The sequence below is a fragment of the Pollachius pollachius genome, assembly GCF_949987615.1.
Source record: "Pollachius pollachius genome assembly, chromosome: 1".
Lineage (NCBI taxonomy): Eukaryota > Metazoa > Chordata > Actinopteri > Gadiformes > Gadidae > Pollachius > Pollachius pollachius.
Window position 1 is genome coordinate 18,712,783 of NC_136934.1, and position 18,582 is coordinate 18,731,364.

Here is an 18,582-nt window from a genome sequence, read left to right on the forward strand (position 1 = left end):
AAGTGGGCAGACCTCCCCCCTCCCTGATTCACCATTACAGCTGATAAGTTGAGTCTGAAGCGGGAAGCGACAGCAGGACAGGAGTGATGTCCCCCCCCCCCCCCCCATTGGGATGTGTTGTGAATATTAATCAGCATCTTCATCACGCCGCCCGACGTTCGTTTGTTTGAGAGAGACTGCCGAGGTGCTCTTGTTTTCTTTCTCTTCTCTGGCCCCCCCCCACTGTCCCCCTCCCCCGTCCCGTAGTCCCCCTCTCCCCCCACTGCACCTGATGGGGACGAGGTGCAGAAACACGGTCTGCAGATGGAGGTTTCTCATTCGAAGTGTGGCTGTCATTCCATAGTCGTGTCTCTGTAGTGAGACACGGCAGCAGTCCATCACCCTGGACACCTGAGCTTCTCCGGGCCTGATCCTGGTCCTGGTCCCAGTCCTCTAGAACTCTAGTCCTGGTCCCGGGCCTGGTCCCAGCCCTGTTCCGGGTCCTGGTCCCGGTCCTGGTCCTGGCCCTGGTCTTGGTCCTGGTCCCTGCACTGGTCCGTGTCCTGGTCCCGGTCCCGGTCCTAGTCTTCTAGTCCTGGTCCTTTTCCCGGTCCTCTGGTCCTGGTAATGGTCCTAGACCTTGTCCTGGTCCTGGTTCTAGTCCGGGTTCTTGTCGAGTTTTGGGTACCTGTCTGGGTCCTGTTCCTGGTCCTGATCCCGGTCCAGGTCATGGTCCTGGTCCCGGTCCCGGTCCCGGTCCAGGTCCAGGTCCCAGTCCCGGTCCCGGTCCTGGTCCTGGTCCTGGTCCCGGTCCAGGTCCCGGTGCAGGTCCAGGTCCTGGTCCAGGTCCTGGTCCTGGTCCTGGTGCTGGTCCTGGTCCTGGTCCCAGTCCTGGTCCTGGTCCTGGTCACGGTCCAGGTCCGGGTGCAGGTCCAGGTCCTTGTCCAGGTCCTGGTCCTGGTCCTGGTCCTGGTCCTGGTCCTGGTCCTGGTCCTGGTCCTGGTGCTGGTCCCAGTCCAGGTCCCGGTCCAGGTCCCGGTCCTGGTCCTGGTCCTGGTCCTGGTCCTGGTCCTGGTCCTGGTCCTGGTGCTGGTCCCAGTCCAGGTCCCGGTCCAGGTCCCGGTCCTGGTTCTGGTCCAGGTTCTGGTCCCGGTCCAGGTCCTGGTCCTGGTCCTGGTCCAGGTCCTGGTCCTGGTCCTGGTCCTGTTCCTGGTCCTGGTCCTGGTCCTGGTCCTGGTCCAGGTCCCGGTCCTGGTCCTGGTCCTGGTCCTGGTCCTGGTCCTAGTTTCAGTCCTGTTTAGCCCCATACAGCTGAGGACTAGAGGCCTGCAGTGGATACAGGTGTGTGTTGTGCGGAAGGTACAGCTGTCTGTATAATGAGGACGATGAGAACAAAGGAATATAAACCGAGGGGCTGAATGGAGTGAGTGAGAGGTGAACTGCGTCTGTCTGACTCTCTATCTGTCTTTGTCTCTGTCTCTCTCTGTTTGTTTCTCTATCTCTCTCTTTTTCTCTCTCGCTATCATTTTATAAGTCATTCTTCTCTCTCAGCCACCCTTAACAAAATTGTTAGTTTGAGTTCTGTGTCTAAGTGTGTGTGCTTGTATGTGATAATGCATGCACATGTGTGTGTGTGTGTGTGTGTGTGTGTGTTTGTGATGTTCATTATGTACTGAAATGGACTAGAATCCCACTCGCACTCCCCATCCAAATGCAGCCCATGTGACCCCGTAAGAGGCCGCAGGTCGACTTACTGATGACCGCTCCCCTCGCTGGGCGGATGGTTCGGTCCACAACGGAGGAGTCAGTGCTCTGCTCCTGTGGTCCAGGAGGCTCCCCGCCTCACTACAGATGCTCTGGAGACAGGCAGACAGCCTGCACTGGCACCCGCTCCCCACCCACGGAGACGGACTCCCCCCCGGCCCTGCAAACACGTGTGTGAGGAGCATGTTGAAGGAGTATGTGGCGGGAAAGGAGACGTCTTTGAGCAGTGTCACACCATCATCATGTCACAACATCTGTATACGCGTACACACGTACGCACGAACGCACGCACACACCGTCGCACGCTCGCACACACAGTCCTGCGATGTGCTTGACGTTCCTGTGATGTGATTTACACGTAGTGGGGGAGCTATAAATCTGTCTGATAGGTGTTACATTAACAATGGCGGCGTTTATAAGGAACAAGTGGCGTTCATGGCGGCTAAGTGTTCTGTTGAGGCGTCATGAGAGCCATGCAGATCCTAGCCCGTGAAAATCCAATCCCAGTTGTAAAACTATAACGCATAACTGGGGAGCGATGAATCCACGTGAAAGTACAGCGCTGTGATAAATCAACAGGATAACTGAAGCGGTGTCACTGCGGCGTTTCCAACGTTAAATGAACGCTATAGAGGGGGTACAGTTCCACCGCTGGTGGCTGTTTGAGGGCGGCCGCTAGCGCTAGCCACCGGTATCGATCCGTCAACACGAGCGCTGGATCTGCCTGGTGATGGATCCTCATCTTCAACATGGATCTGATTTAACGGCCCGCCCTCTCTCACCTCGGAGCTCGTCCCGGAGGAGGAGGAGGAGGAGGTGATGGACACCGGAGGCACAGCCCCCCCAGATTCAGACGGGCTGTGGTGCGGCGCTGAAGAAACAGCCCGATAATCAGAGCAGATGCTATTAGTCAAAGTGCTGCCACATAGCAGAGAATAATGCTCTCTTATGCCACAACTCAATCCCCCCCAACCCCCTTTCCCCTCCCTTTCCCCTTCATCCCTTGCCAGTAATTGCAAAATTAAGATGATTTAATTTGCGGCAGCTCAAACAAACTCTGGTTGACAGCTAATATGCGGGGAAGCTCCAGCAGCCTGCCTCGTTCGTTCTGCCAATGCTGACAGCAAGGGGGGAAAAAAAGAAAGCTACATGCCTTTTCCCTCCTAGCATTCCCGGGTGAACACGGTGCTCAGCCAAGCATCCTCAGTTCTCTCGATCCCTCCTCCCTCTCTCCGATCATCCCTCTTTCACTCTCTCTCTCTCCCGGTGGCTGCATTCCATTTCCCCCCTGCCTGCACTCCTTAATTCGGAGGTGACACGGCCTTTGTCCCCAGCCTGGCTATGCCGTCTCGGCAGCCTTGCCCTTGGCTATGGACTCGCAATGTCCCTGCCTGCTATAGAGGCTGTCAAGGCAGTGTCAGCGTCTCTATAGTGGGATCGTGCTCACAGGGAGAGCAAGGTTACCGCCGCAGATAACTTAATGCAGTTCTGTGTGTGTCTGCTTGTTTGTGTGGGTATCTCTGTGGGTTTTGGTGTGTCTGTGTGTGAGTGTGTTTGCGTGTGTGCATGTGCGTGTGGCTGCACAGGCCCCACCATGGACCTGGAGGACGACCCTCTGTTATTCCAGACCAGCTGGCGCGTCCGGGAGGAAGGCGATGAAGAGGAGCCGGAGCGGGGTGAGGAAGAGCCAGCGGTGCACATGGCCCTTGGGGGCCCCGGCTGCTCCGGGGGGCCCCGGGGCTGCGGCGTGTGGAGCGTGGTGGGCTGCGTGTACACCCGGCCCTGGGCCAGCGGGCTGGTCCTGGGGCTGGGCTTCCTGCTGCCCTGCGCCCTGTCGGCCTACATGTTCCTCTACTGCCCCCCGCTGGACATCGACCTGTCCTACGGCGCCTTCGAGGTCCACAGCCACTTCTCGGCCCAGCGCTTCGACGCCCTCACCGCCGCCGTGAAGACGCAGCTTGGCTCCTGGGACCGGCGCCGGCGCCGCGACGAGGGGGGGGACGCTGGGGAGGACCTCCGAGACCTGCTGCTGCAGACGCTGGGGAGACGGGGCGGGGGGGCCCGGCCCCGCCCGGAGGCCCGCGACGGGGGGCTGCTCCCCACCGCGACCCGGGGGGCGGGGTGGGCGGCCCAGGGAGAGGGGAACCAGACGGGCTGGAGGCAGGAGGAGAGACGGGATGGAGGGAAGACGAGCAGACCCCCGGAGGAGGAGGAGGAGGAGGAGGAGGAGGAGGAGGAGGAGAGAGACACAACAAGGAGGGAGCAGGGACAGAGAGCGGCCGTGGACCACGACAGGACGTCGGCTGACGGAGGAGGCGTGTCCCCATCCCGGAGGCGGCGATTGGCCCCGGGGTACTCGTACCTGCAGAGCCAGGCCCTGTGGAGGGTGGAGCTGGTCTTCGTGGCCCAGGGGAGCGGCCAGCGCAACATCTTCACGCCCGAGCGGCTGGCCACTGTGCACCGCGTGGAGCGCCTGCTCATGACGCAGCCCCGCTTCACGGCGTTCTGCTGGAAGCCCCTGGAGGCGCTGAGGGACCTGCCACTGGGGCCCTCCTACTGCTCCCCGCCCAGCTCCCTGCTGTCCTACCTGTTCCCCAGCGAGCGCGCCGGCAAGATCTTCTACGACGGCATGGGCCCCGACCTGGCCGACATCCAAGGTGAGTCTGGCCGGGGATAGATCCAGACTTAAAGGGCAGCAGGAGGATTTAGGGGCCTTCATCGGAGGCTCGTTTGGTAGAAATGCCACAGCCATCCGTCAGCGATTAGTGAGGGAACTGCTCTGGGAGAGGATCTGTTTGCAGTTAAACGCAAGGTGCCTCAGTGTGAGACGACTTCGACTTGGACCACGGCCGGCTCATTTATGACCAATCAAGTCGTCTCCTGCGTGATTGGTTCAGGGAATCCATCTTGCGTGTCAATCACATGCACACTGCGCTATCAAGGCTCCACCCGCCACGCTGGTCGCAACATTTCTCATTGGTGGATAAACATAGCAAATCTTAACTACTGCACCGTTAAGGTAAAAAACTCGAACTAAAAACTCGACTAAAAGAAATCCATGTTTGAATAATTATTTGGATTTCAGAGCTAAATAAACACCATTGTTATGTCAGTACAAATAACACTCCATGTAGGAACATTTTGTTCTTACACAGAAGAAACTCAGTGAGGTTAGAATAACAACCAGTCTCTGTATTGCTGCTGTTACCGCGGAGACCCGCCCAGCGAGAGCCTGGTCGGCAGAGTGCTCCCTGCTGCCCCGGGATGATTACGGTCCTCCACTCCCCCCCTCCTCTGCCCTCTCTCTTCCCCCCCCCCCCCCCCCCCCCCCCCCCCCCCAGGCGCCCTAAGGCTGGCCATCACACACCCACAGTTCTACTGGTACGTGGACGACAGCCTGAGCCCCGAGCGGCTGTCCTCCAGCCTCCTCCGCAGCGAGGTCCACTTTGGGGCGCCCCTCCCCTCCTTCTCCTCTACCCAGGACCGGGCCGAGGAGCAGAGGAGACGCTTCAAGGAGTTTGTTGTCCAGTATGCCTCAATGCTGGCCAAGCAGTCCACCAGGTAACACCTGATGTGTGTGTATGTATGTGTGTACAGAGCCTTCTACCTGGGAGCAGGATGGTGGGGTCTGTCGTGATGAAGGTGTTCCACTCCCACACTGGATAAACTGGGTTTGATTCCCAATGTTGAGCTCCTTAATGGCATGGATGAGAATTCCCTGAGTCACTTTGGACAAGTCAGTCTGCTGAGTAAGTCATCAAGCTACCAAATTGGTACTTGAGTTGTGCAGATTGATGGGTGGAGATTGATGTGTGTAGATTGATGTGTGCAGATGTGTGTAGATCTTGGTGTGTAGATTGACTCTATGCCAAGTGTTCTGACCTCCACTTGGCATAGAGTGTAACTTTAGCAGCAGCTCCTTCTACGTGCACAGCATCACTAATAAGCCTGGGTTAAGAGGGCAGACACACATACACACACACACACATACACACACACACACACACACACACACACACGCAGGCTTGCACACACGCACTCACAAACGCTGAACAAACACACAAATACACAAACACACGCACACACACACACACACACACACTGCACACACCCACATGCACACAGGCGCACCCACATACACACGTACACTGCACACACACACTGCACACATGCGCACACACTGCCTACACACACACAAAAACACTAACACACACACAGAGACAGACACACACACACACACACACACACACACACACACACACACACACACACACACACACACACACACACACAGGCACGCACCCAGAGGTTTGCTGTGCTAAGCGGTTGTCTCCATGGCAGTGAGGTGAAGGTGCTGTTCGGGGGGACGGAGCTGTTTGACGACGAGGTGCGGACCACCTTCCACAACGACATGAGGCTGGCACTCATCAGCGGGGTCTGCATCGCCGCCCTGGTCTTCGTGCTCACCTCCTTTTCAGGTATGGTTCCCAGAGCCCAGTCACACGCCACTGCACCGTGAGATCACACACACCGTGAGCACACACACACACACACACACCGTGAGCACAGGCACACCGTGAGCACACACACCTTCAGCACTCACACACCACATGGTCACATGTTGTTTGAAGCAAGAAAAGAATCTAGCGTTTTCTGAACTACCAGGGTTGGATGGCTGTGTTTCCCTTTAGAGAAGAACAGTTAAATTACTTCTACTTTCTTCTTTACTTTATCCAGGGATAATAGAAAGGTTGCATGTGTAACAGAATATCCAAATCCAAAATCCATATTTTTCAAATTAACAAGACGGCGTCCTACACCCCTTGGATAATAAAGAAAGGAACATTATGCAGTGCGCCGATAGCAAGCTTTTAATGTGCTTGCACTAATGGTCTGCTCAGTAAAACAGTAATGGAAGGGGACCTGTATCTGCTCGACACATTCAGGCACCTCTATGCTTAATTTACATCAGTACCGTTAAAGAAGCAGCAGTCTCTTTGTTGTGTTTGTCTCTCCAGTGTTCCTCACGTTCTTCGGGCTGATAAGCATCGGGCTGAGCTGCCTGGTGGCTCTATTCCTGTACCACGTGGTCTTTGGTGTGCGTTACCTCGGCATTCTCAACGGAGTGGCCGCCTTCGTCATTATCGGCATTGGTGAGTTACGGCCCTACACTGACTCTTTCAAAGAACGAAATGTCACATCAAGTCCAGTTTTTTGAACGTTCCCAATGTTTAAAATCATATCGGATTTGTTCGAAGCCGCAGAAACGTCACATCAAGTCCGGTTTTTCGGACGATTTGATTTCTAAGGACCTCCCCTATTCCCCCCCCCCCCCCCCCCCAGGAGTGGACGACGTGTTTGTGTTCATCAGCACCTTCCGCCAGGCGTCCCACCTGGAGGACCACGTGGAGCGAGCCATCTACACGGTGAAGACGGCGGGCCGGGCCACCTTCCTCACCTCCTTCACCACGGCCGCGGCGTACGCGGCCAACACTTTCTCCCAGGTGATCGCCGCCAATATATTCAGCGCCTCGTATAATAGAGACACAGAAAAACAAGTGATTCCTCCTTCGGTGGTTGAATATAAAAAAAAGAAAGGAAACAATAAGCTCTCTCAGCAGAGTGTACCATTTTCAGGCGATAAGCACAAATTGAATGTTTCAAGGTCCCCCGCTCTCTCTCTCTCCCTCGCTCTCTCTCTTTTTCTAATCCAAACCAGATCCCAGCCGTGCATGACTTTGGCCTGTTCATGGCCCTCATCGTCAGCTGCTGCTGGCTGTGGGTCTCCATCCTGGTGCCTGCTGCTCTGTGCATCTGGAGCCAGGGGGTCGCCGTCCGGGAGGAGGCCTGGCTGAGATGGTGAGCGGGTGCCTCACAAGTTGTACTGCCGTGGGGGTGTTGGTCGAAGCTGCGTGGGACACTGCAGCGCACCTCATCCAACTGTCAATCTCTCTGTCTTTCACTGTCTCACTCTCTCTCTTCCTTCCCTCTCTCTCTCTCTCTCTCTCTCTCTATCCCCCTCTCTCTCTCTCTCTCTCTCTCTATCCCACTCTCTCTCTCTCTCTCTCTCTCTCTCTCTCTCTATCCCCCTCTCTCTCTCTCTCTCTCTCTATCCCTCTCTCTCTCTCTCTCTCCCTGTCATTCTCATGCTGCAGGTGGAAGTCGTTTGCCTCCCTGTCAGCGAGCCACAGCCCTTTATCCGACGAAGATGACGACGTGGCGCTCCTGTCGGTGGAGATGGAGCCAGGTGAGCAGCTCTTTAGACCCCCCTAACGAGGGGGGGGGAGGCCAGGGGGCACCCAGGGGGAAGTGACAGGAAGCCTCTGCTTGTGCCGCAGGGTCCTGTGATCCGGACAGCGATGCTGCCATCCTGCTGGTGTCGGCTGAGACGTGCCCCCCTCCCGCGGGGGGGCACTGCGCGGGCGTGGTCAGCACGCGGCTCCTGGGGGCCCTGAAGCACCTGGTGGCGGAGCCGGTGGTGAAGAGACACAGAGCCGTCGTGGGTAGGAGAGGAACCGGGAGGGGAACAGGAGAGGTCCTCATCCCTCCTCACTGCTGTCGTTCCTCATGAGGATCAGGAATAATGAGGGATTCAGGATGCTTGTTACTCCGTGTCTCTGGGACAGCCACAGCTGCATCCCAAAGATGAGGAGATACTCCAACTCAATTTTTGGATCCAGATTCATTTTTGGTTGAACAAAACTTTCTCATTTGGTCTCTGACAACCAATAATTACTTGAATCAATAATAATTGTATTTTTCAGGATTGACAGAAAATAATCGTTTTATTGGCTCAGTTAAAGAACAACATTCATTTGACAAGCAAAAAGAACGTAGAACAGTTTATGTAATCTGCCTCCACAAGCTGACACACACAGCGAGTGCGGCGTGAAGTATTCATGAAGCGTCTGTAGACCGTCTCCTCCAGCTAGCTCCTCTTTGTCTCCTCAAACCCCCAGGGGCCTACTTCCTGGTTCTCCTCCTATCGGCGGGCTGTTGCTGCCTGATGCGACCGGCCACACACGCCCCCCTGCTATTCAGACCAGACACCAACCTGCAGACACTCCTGGCTCTCAGGAGCAACCTCAGCGGACAGGGCATCTCCTGCCCCACCTGCTCCGGTGAGCCTCCAGAACCCACACACAACACGTGTTCAGAAAACAGGAGGCACCAGAGCTCCTGACCGGTCCAGACCGGACACTGAGGGCCTCAGCATGAGATAGGGTTAGGGTAGCAGAGAAGAATGAACATTTACCTTTACATTTACATTTAGTGCATTTAGCAGATGCATTTCTCCAAAGTGACTTACAATAAGTCCATTTGTCAGAAGTAAGAGAAACAATAAATTGCTTTCAGTACATTAAGGATGTTCGTAGAAACAAGTGCCAAGCACTAACAATTGTTAGGTTAACCCATTCCCAACAAAGATAGCTGGGATCAGAAGCTACACAATGCTTAGTACTATTATTAAGTGCAAGGACGTACAACATACAATAACTGCATAAGAGGGGTGTGTGGGGTTGAGGGTGGAGGCTATGCAGAGTTTAGATGAGCTCTGATAGGCCCTGACAGACAAGATGTTGGTCCACCAGGTGTGTTCATAGAGAAGCCCCACCTCCTCTCCTCTCACGCCAGCTCCTCCTCGCTGAGGGCCAGAGCCCGGGCGCAGACCCGGCCCGACGCCCGCCTCACGTCTCCGGAGACCCTCGCCAAGACCACCAACACCTCAGGTACCGTACCCCCCCCCCCCCGCGGCCCTCTGACTGGAGGTATCTGTGGAGAGAAGGTGTAGCGGCTCCCAGGCTGAAAGGTCCTGGGTTCGATCCCTTTGTTCGCAGCCGACCTGCTCTTTAATGTTTAACCTCTGTTCACTGGAAGAGTCCTTGGATAAAGGCTCTAAATCAGGGGTCGGCAACCCTAGGCACGCGTTCCACCACTAGCACGGGGCAGAATAATCATTGGCACACCTAAAAAAAAAAAAAAAAGAAGTTATTTTTATTTTATTATCATTATTAAAAAAAATCACAGCACAATGCGGCAGCATAATCATTACTACCAATTTTTTTGGCACTTTATTCTGTTTTGGGAATTTCCTCCCAGTGCAAATATGTTTAAATTAGTTACAGAAACCAGTGTTCTGAAATGGGATCAATTAATAGTTTTTAAACCTGTGTTGTGAGTAATAGAGAAGAAAATATTTTAAATATTGTTGCAAGTGGCCTTTATGCATCGCCTTCACATGGTTTTGCAAAGCTGTACATGCCTTAAAGATATTGATGTGGATGGTTCCAACATTCTCATATATTCTTGTTTTTTACATTTCTCACAGTGCAAATATGTTTTTGAATGAGTTTCTGAAAATGGTGTTTTAAGATAGGAGATATGTAATTATAATTTGTAAGCCCATGTTGCAAATATAACAACCAAAAAAACATTTAAAATGTTGATGCATGATTGTGGACTATATGGAAATAGTACAATTCCAGCTCTTCTGGAAATGTTTTTGGTCGCTGTGCCATAATTCAGCTTAATTTTTAATATATTGTTGCTTAAGGCGCACTCATTAACGAGAAAATGTAAAACTGGCACTGCAAGTTGAAAAGGTTGCTGACCCCTGCTCTAAATGCTTAACGACTAAATCATCTTAAGGAATAAAAAGAATGGGCAGCACTGGTAATCATTAATAAATAGTAGGTTCCTAGTTCATTAATAATTGACTAAGCATTGTTCCTATCATGAATGCTCATCAGTAAGCAGTTCTACATGATAAAAAAGATAATAACATTACATTAGGCCAATATATTTTAATAATGCTTCATTGAATTATTAGTTCACTTCGCTGTAAAGCATTAGTTAAGTTTTGGCGTCAGCTCATCTGAAGTCAGGACTATCTATTCCTTAGTGCATTTAGAAGATAGATTCTGATGTGTAAACGGTGGATAAACGGTTGTGATTGGCCCGTCCTGGTCCAAGTCGGCTGGGAGGGGGCCAGACCTTTATGCCAGAGAACTGAAACACAGGCTTGCAGATTGGTATTTTCCCTGGCTCCTTAATCACTGGATTTGTTGGATGTATTAAAGGAGTGAGGCACTCCTTTACTGGCTCATGAATTTAATTTGGTTGACTGTTTATCTGTGTTAAGACTTCACAAGTCTATCACAAGTTTGAGGCTGTTTTATCGTCTCTTGAGGCCAGGGTTCTTGTCCTGCCCAGAGCGTAGTCCATGGAAATGTAATGATGCTGTTTCTGAAAGTCAATTCATCATTTGAATTGGAATGTGAATTAAATCCTGACGAGATCCTGTCTCTCTGGCGCAGTGGAGAGCCCGTCGGCTATCATTCCTGGAGACCTGCAGTTCAAGTCCCACCCAGGATGTCATTTGAATGCTAATTTCCATTAGACCCTCCAGACCGTTAGCAGCTGGTGTCCTGTGGCGCGGGGGAGAGAGAGCTGCTGAGGACCAGTTCTGTTCCAGACCATGTGGTGTGTGAGGATGGATGTAGACGAGGATGAATGAATGATGCTGAGTTCCTGTGTGAAGGTGTTTTGTAATGTTTACAGTTACACTAGGATGCGTATGGTTTATCAGAATAAAATATATTAAACACAATTATTTAGAGTATACTATTTTATCCTTATTTGTTAATGCATGTAGCTATAAAATCCAAAATGATGTATGGGAAAAAAATATATTTTTACTTTAGAACAAAGAGTCTACTGTTACTGTTGCTGGTATTTTCTGCCAGGCTCAGCTCATCTTTACATCCTGGCCTCATCCACTGAGATGACATCTGGTTTTCCTGAATCCATTGAGGAATGTTACAGTTGTTATATATTCACTGAGTCCGGCCACTCTGAACCATCCATCCATCCTCATTCAAAATGCAGGAGTGATCACCAACAGCTGACTCTACTGCACCACTGAGACGCTGGCTATAGCCAGAGCAGAATTTATCATTTAATTCACAATAAACATGACATTGTTTCCAAAAGGCTAATTGGTTTCCAAGGAAGTGTTCTTGGTGGGACTTGAACCCAGGTCTGCAGTGCTTTTAAACAAGGTTTACGTTATGACATATGACATCATACGGAGTGACAAAGAGGGAAGTCCCTCGAGCTGATAACCAACAGACTGAGAGGCCTGGTATGATGTACTGTGAGGTTTGAGTGGGCATTACAATATACATGACAGCACAAGTTTCAAAATAACATTATTAACAATTACAAATTATAACCATCAACTCTTACTGCTGTGCAAGCAAAAGGCCAACTGTGATCTGCCTTGATGCTATAATTCAACTGACAATAATTTCCCAAAAATACATTGTTACTTTTCCAAAAATAAATCACTATGTAGGTTTCCATGGAGCACACCGTCAACCGGGACTTGAACCCAGGTCTCCATAGACAATAAACAACGGCTCTCCCTGCTTCCCCACCGCTTAGACTTTCAATTACGATGCACATGACCTTTGCTGAGTTATATTAGGTTTCCATGGATACTGCAGCCAGCAGCAGTTGTGCTCAACGTCCCCCGAAATTATTACCAACCGCTTTTCTCCTGCACCAACGAGACGCCTGCTATCTTCTGGTCAGAGGTTAGAATCACATTTCACATGACACATTATTCCGCAAACTAAAATCGGTTTTCCATGGAGACAGTGGGAGTCAAACCCAGGTCTCCAGAAACGATTATCTGAATCTGTGGCCGCTGTGCTACCAAGGCAACAGCTATGAGCTCACCTGTGTTAATAGTTTACATTTGAAATTCACGTGACATTGTTTAGTTTCTATAATCTCCACAAAGCATCAGGCTTGGAGGCAGACCATCTCTGATAGCCAACAGCTTTCTTTGATGCACCATGAAAAAACTTGTGATAACCTTGTGAAAGCATGAACACAGAACAGTTGAACAAGGAATTAGTGCCTTGTTCGTTTAATATCGATCCATGGATCCATCCATTTAGATCAGGATGAGGCAGGAACATTGTGTAGAACCGGTCTCTGAGGCGTCTGATGTTCAGGATCATTATTGTTTATGCTTAACCTCACTTACTATATATCAGCTACAGAGAATATTTGTTTAGGATCTATATCTAAAGGATATCTATAGGAAATTATAGATGATCCATTCAGATAGTTATGAAGTATTAGGTCAGACTTTTGTGTCAGAATTAGTGTAGCAAGGTCCATGCTACCTCCACCAAGGTGGCATTAGTGGGCTCCTCCAGACAGGGACGCAGAGTGGTGGTGTTGAAACGGTGTAATTATAAGGTTTGCAGACAATGATCCATGTCACTGGTGCTCTATCTCTATGTGAATAGTGGTCCTGCCGCAATGGTACTCAAGGCATTTCCAGCCTTTTAAATCAAATAGATGAATGCACCTCACTTTAGATGAAGTCACACAAAAATCTGAAGTAATGCTTTCTCCCGAATGGAACTTCTCATGAGTTGCAGCCTCAAGTGTTTCTAAACAAATTTTGACCAAACATTGTAAATCATTAGTTTGTCTCTTGCAGCCTTCCCTTAGCTGAGTGTAATCTCATAATGAAAGGTACGAAGATGTACTCTGAGGCAGCATGTGGCTCACGAGGTAGAGTGGTTGGCTGGTAGCCGGAAGGTTGCTAGTCCGAGTGTCGAGGTGTCCCTGAGAAAGCCTCGTCCTAACTGCTCCTGACAAGCTGGCTGTAGCCTTGCATGGCTGACACTGACGTCGGTGTCTGAATGTGTGTACGAATGGGTGAATTTTAGGCAATAATTGTAAGGCGCTCTGAGTGGCCACTGTTTAGAAAAGCGCTGAATAAATGCAGCCCATTTACCATTTACTGTGTTCCTCGACAGGTCCTTTGCTGACGGTGTTTGTCTCCAGGCTGGAGGTACGAGCCTCCACCCCCCTCTACCGCTTCTCCCTGAACGCCAGCGCCCCCGCCCCCTGGACGGTCCCCCGCCCGGACAATGGGGAGGTCTCGTCGTTCCAGGTGAGGGGGTCTCCTCCGGGGAGAATACAACATAAACCGTGTTTAATACCACTATATCTCGCCTCCTAACCACACCGAGCGCATTACGTTTAATGTCTCCTGCCTTCACACACGCATCCACACGCCCGCGGGCCGGTCCATCATGCAAGGCAACGACCGGCCCAGCGGAACTGATGTTAATGATTTAGTGGTCTTGCTCAAGGGCACCTCAACATAAGACATTAGAGGAACTCAGCGAACCCATCCAGTTGAGCTACAACAACACAATGTCACACTAACTCACTGTTCGGTGTGATGTTTGTTAGCTCTCTGCATCATATCACTAAACCCACCCGACCTCTTCACGGCGCTGTGTGTTTTTACGGACAGGCGTATCCTCAAGCCCACAGGAAGTTCAGCAGCCGGATGACTGTGTGCGTTTCCCGCGTGTACCAGCCCCACACCAGCTGGATGCTGACGGCCGGCGCGTGCGAGCCGCGCCATGGCTGGACGCCCGAGTTCTCCTTCTTCGCCTCGCTTGCCCGACAGGAGCACAGCAGGTGAGAGAGAGAGAGAGAGGATCCTGTAGGCCGTACTAGTACTGCTGCTGGGTCCGTCCAGACCTCCCGTTCTGCAGACCGGGAAGAGTCACGTGACCTCAGAAATCCAGAGGGAGTCGTTTAATTGGCTAGGATTCTGAGAAAAGTTCTGTTGAAGTGAGCGCTCCGTTCTCCCTAGGGTGCTAAGTTCTCCCTACTCCCTCCTATAGCTTAGTTATGGCGGGGAGGGTTAGACAGTGTGTGTCTGCCCTTTCCACATCCAGTATTTTGCACTCAGATTTCCCAAGACTCTATCGAGTTTCCTGTGCCCACAGTCTAGACAAATAGCTGTATCCCCTCTCGCTGTTTATTGATGCTCTCTGCTGCTACACTGCTATTATGACCTGATCTGAGAGGAAGCAAAGTGTCAATTCAAACTACAAGTCAGGAGGACCAAACTCACCCTCAACAAAGAGAAGAGAATCTCCTCTTCCTTCACCTCCTCCCCTATCCTCTAAGGAGGCTGTTCTTCACCTCCTCCCCTCCCCTCTTAGGAGCCTGTTCCTCTCCCTGCACCTCCTCTCCACTCCTCTCAGGAGGCTGTTCTTCACCTCCTCCCCTCTCCTCTCAGGAGGCTGTTCCTCTCCGTTCACCTCTTCCCCTCCTCTCTCTTCCAAGGAGACTGTTCTTCGCTCAGCACCGGCTCCGGCCCCACTGCAGCCGGGTGTGCAGCGACCCCCCTGGCTGTGGGATCAGCTCAGTGCCTAAGGGACCCACCCAGGGCACTTTCTACTCCCCGCTCCCCAGCGGTAAGTCTGGACCAGCGGCCCCGCCTGCAGCCACCATAAGGAAGTCTTATTTTTAGTTTTTGGATTTATTTGCGTTTTGACCGCTTCTATTCTGGTCCATGAAAGATCCAGAGTTGGTCGGCGCAACAAAGCCATTGTCCAAGACCTTGGGTTTCAACCCATGCAGTGGCGGGGTGTGCGGGCCTCCGGCCGTGAGGCCCCTGGTCGACACAGGAGCCATGGTGTTCGTGGTGTTCGGCATCCTGGGGGTGAACCGGACCCAGCGGACGGACAACCACGTCATCGGGGACACGGTGAGATTGGCTGCTCAGCCTCTACAGCCACAAAACCAGATCCATGAACACATCATCCTAGCCAGACGCCTTATATCACCTTCTGCACTTCTCTCTGCAGGGCCGGGTGATATTGGATCCCGACTTTGATGTTTTCCAGGAGATGGGACATCTTTGCAAAATCTGCAAAGCCATTAGTGCCAATAAGCAGCTGGTGAAGCCAGGAGGAGCCCAGTGCCTTCCCTCAGGTACCTGACTCAAGCACAACCTCAAAGACCACCTTTAACCTGGTTAACCTGTCCAGGTAGTGTTTATGTTGAAGTTCTTGGGCCAAACCAGCTGTACACCAGCTTTACAACTACTGTGTAGCAAAGAGGAACATCGGAAAAAAAGTTTTCAGAAACAGTCTCAGTTTCATGCACGGCCACAATCTACTACTAGCAAGATAAATAACACCTCATAATCTGCTGCTCACTTTAAAAAAGAAAACAAGGCTCTCTGGATAAAAGGAGGCTGTCACGATGATGAATGACCTCTCATGACCTCTCTCTTCCAGGTAACAAGCTGTCCTCCATCCTGCCGCTCCTGCACCCTGAGTGCCAGGCCCTCCCGGAGCCCAACCTGCTGCCCGGCCAGCTGTCCCACGGCGCCGTGGGCATGCGCCACGGCAAGGTGCTCTGGCTCTCCATGGCCTTCGAGTCGGTCAGTACACTGTTTAGTACACAATACACAATACACACACAATACACAAACCACTACGCACAATACGGATTTGGTCACTATTTAAAGTTCGTAGTTCACCTACGAGGGCAAATTCTCTCTCTCTCTCTCTCTCTCTCTCTCTCTCTCTCTCTCTCTCTTTCTCTAGATATAGATATCTATATCTATATCTAGATATAGATATCCTATAGATATCCTTTAGATTTAGATCCTGAACAAATCTGTGTAGTTGATATATAGTGAGGTTAACCGTAAACAATAATGATCCTGACGCCTCAGAGACTGCTTCTTCAAGTTGTTCCTGCCTATCCTGATATCTAAATATCCCTGTTATTACCTAAATGTAAGAATGAATACAAGTAGTGGTCTGAATTCGCCCAGCGCTGAACCTTCAGGCCGGCCGCTAATCCTCCGCTCCTCCTCTGTTCCCAAGACAACTTACAAGGGCAAGTCGTCCTTCCAGACCCACGCAGACTTCCTGCAGTGGGAGACCTTCGTGAGGGACCTGCTGGCCACCCTGCCAGCCACCTCCGCTCTGCGCCGCGGCTTCCAGACCTGCGAGCACTGGAAGCAGATCTTCATGGAGATCATCGGTGAATATATCACAATGCAATGAGTGTCCAGGCGAAGGGGTTTCATGCGGTGAGGACAGAGGGGGAAGGAGTGAGATGAACGGCGGTCTCTGTTGTTCTACAGGGGTGGAGAGCGCCCTCTGGAGTCTCCTGCTGTCGCTGGCCATCTGCGTGGCGGCCGTGTCCGTGTTCACAGCTCACCTCCTCCTCCTGCTGCCCATCCTCCTCACTATCCTGGGTAGGCCTCCGCACATCAAGGCTGCTCACATCAATGGACTCGAGGGACTGAGTACGAGATAAGCTGTAGTTTGCCATTGAATAATCGCGAGGGCCGGTTGGCTGGTAGGCGGAAGGTTGCTAGTTCAATCCCCAGCTAGCTGCGTGTCGAGGTGTCCTGAGCAGGACACCTTGCCCTGACTGCTCCTGACAAGCTGGCTGTCGCCTTGTGTGGTTGACGCCGCTGTGAGTTTGTGAATGGTTGAATGTTAGGCATTATTGTGAAGCGCTTTGAGTGGCCACACAAATATGTAAATGTATAGAAATATATTATATATACAGTCCACAGTTATAGATCTAGGAGTCAGATCTAGGATCGTGTGGCACTCGGTTCACCGCCTCCCATGCTTCTCTGTGACCCCTTGATCCTGGCCGTAGGGGTGGTGTGTGTGGTGGTGGCCATCATGTACTGGCTGGGCTGGGAGCTGGGCGCGGTGGAAGCCATCTCCCTGTCCATCCTGGTGGGCTCGTCGGTGGACTACTGTCTGCACCTGGTGGAAGGGTTCCTGCTGGCTGGGGAGAGCATGGCCTCCTTGCCCGACAACAGCCTGGTACGTCGCTGTCTCCTTTACTACGCCGGGTGTATTTTAGGAATACTCGAGCCGTTTGTAAAACATAATCATCACTTAACCCAGATCTGCCAGAGACTCATTTCTGGTTTCAAGTGAGAACAAATTGGTCCCTGAAGGCAACTTCACATCAAAGGGGCCCTCGGCTGATCTGGGGTCGCTTGTGTTCACAGGACGCTCCCGCCAAGAGGCAGAGGGGGGCCTTGGAGGCAGTCAACCATGTGGGCGTGGCCATCGTGTCCAGCGCCGTCACCACGGTGATCTCCACGGTTCCGCTCTTCTTCTGCGTCATTGTGCCTTTCGCGAAGTTCGGCCAGATCGTGGCCATCAACACGGCGGTGTCCATCGCCTTCACGCTGACTGTCACCGTGGCCCTGCTGGCATGGGTGGGCCCCGCCGGGTTCTCCCGGCCCCGGGGGGCCGTGCTGAAGGCCAGCCTGGCCGTGTCGACGGCAGTGGCCCTCGGGGCCGGGCTCTGCTGGGCAGGGGGCCGGCTGGGGTCCCTGGCCTGGCCCCCCGTCACCCTGTGAACCCTGACTGTCCGCCACTCAGCCGTTGATGTCAAGCCACCGTTTTACCTCTGGAGGCCTGTGATGAAGAGGACTGTCAGTCCTCAGCAGCCCGGTCCTCTCCTCTCTCTGGCTGAACTCAGATTAGTGCTCTGGTTCTGGACTGAACACAGATCAGTGCTCTGGTTCTGGACTGAACTCAGATCAGTGCTCTGGTTCTGGGCTGAACTCAGATCAGTGCTCTGGTTCTGGGATGAATTCAGATAAGTGCTTTGGTTCTGGACTAAACCCAGATCAGTGCTCTGGTTCTTCTTCACTACAGTACAGTGATGTCACGTCCTTTAGGAAAAGAGTCAAGTTAACTTATTTTAAAGAATCTCTGAATAGGTGTCATACTTTTTGTTAATATTGTTTCTCAGGCAGAGAGGAACAGACTGGTCTGTGAGACGTTGCAGAGAGGAATAGGATTCCATTTCATCACGATGATGCATCACAGTCAGTCTCTGGAGTGTTTTGGCCGAATGATTTGATTGATCTTTTGTTCTCATGGGTATGGAACAGAAATAACAAGTTATACTTTTCATATTTATATCTGACATTCTCTTTGTTCAGTG

At 52.0% G+C, this 18,582-nt stretch overlaps 1 protein-coding gene across 1 annotated transcript; it reads left to right on the forward strand.

Moving 5' to 3' along the window:
• Positions 1-3,337: 3,337 nt before the first annotated feature.
• Positions 3,338-17,989, forward strand: disp3 (dispatched RND transporter family member 3; the record flags this gene model as incomplete). The annotated part of the gene is made up of 20 exons (XM_079754156.1): positions 3,338-4,400; positions 5,085-5,304; positions 6,085-6,221; positions 6,762-6,896; positions 7,087-7,247; positions 7,463-7,602; positions 7,899-7,990; positions 8,082-8,246; positions 8,703-8,864; positions 9,336-9,473; positions 13,587-13,723; positions 14,093-14,262; positions 14,920-15,050; positions 15,156-15,343; positions 15,444-15,570; positions 15,879-16,024; positions 16,476-16,635; positions 16,739-16,852; positions 17,269-17,441; positions 17,633-17,989. The coding sequence occupies 20 exons, from the start codon at positions 3,338-3,340 to the stop codon at positions 17,987-17,989; spliced, it is 4,116 nt and encodes a 1,371-aa protein (XP_079610282.1).
• Between the last annotated feature and the right edge of the window lie 593 nt (positions 17,990-18,582).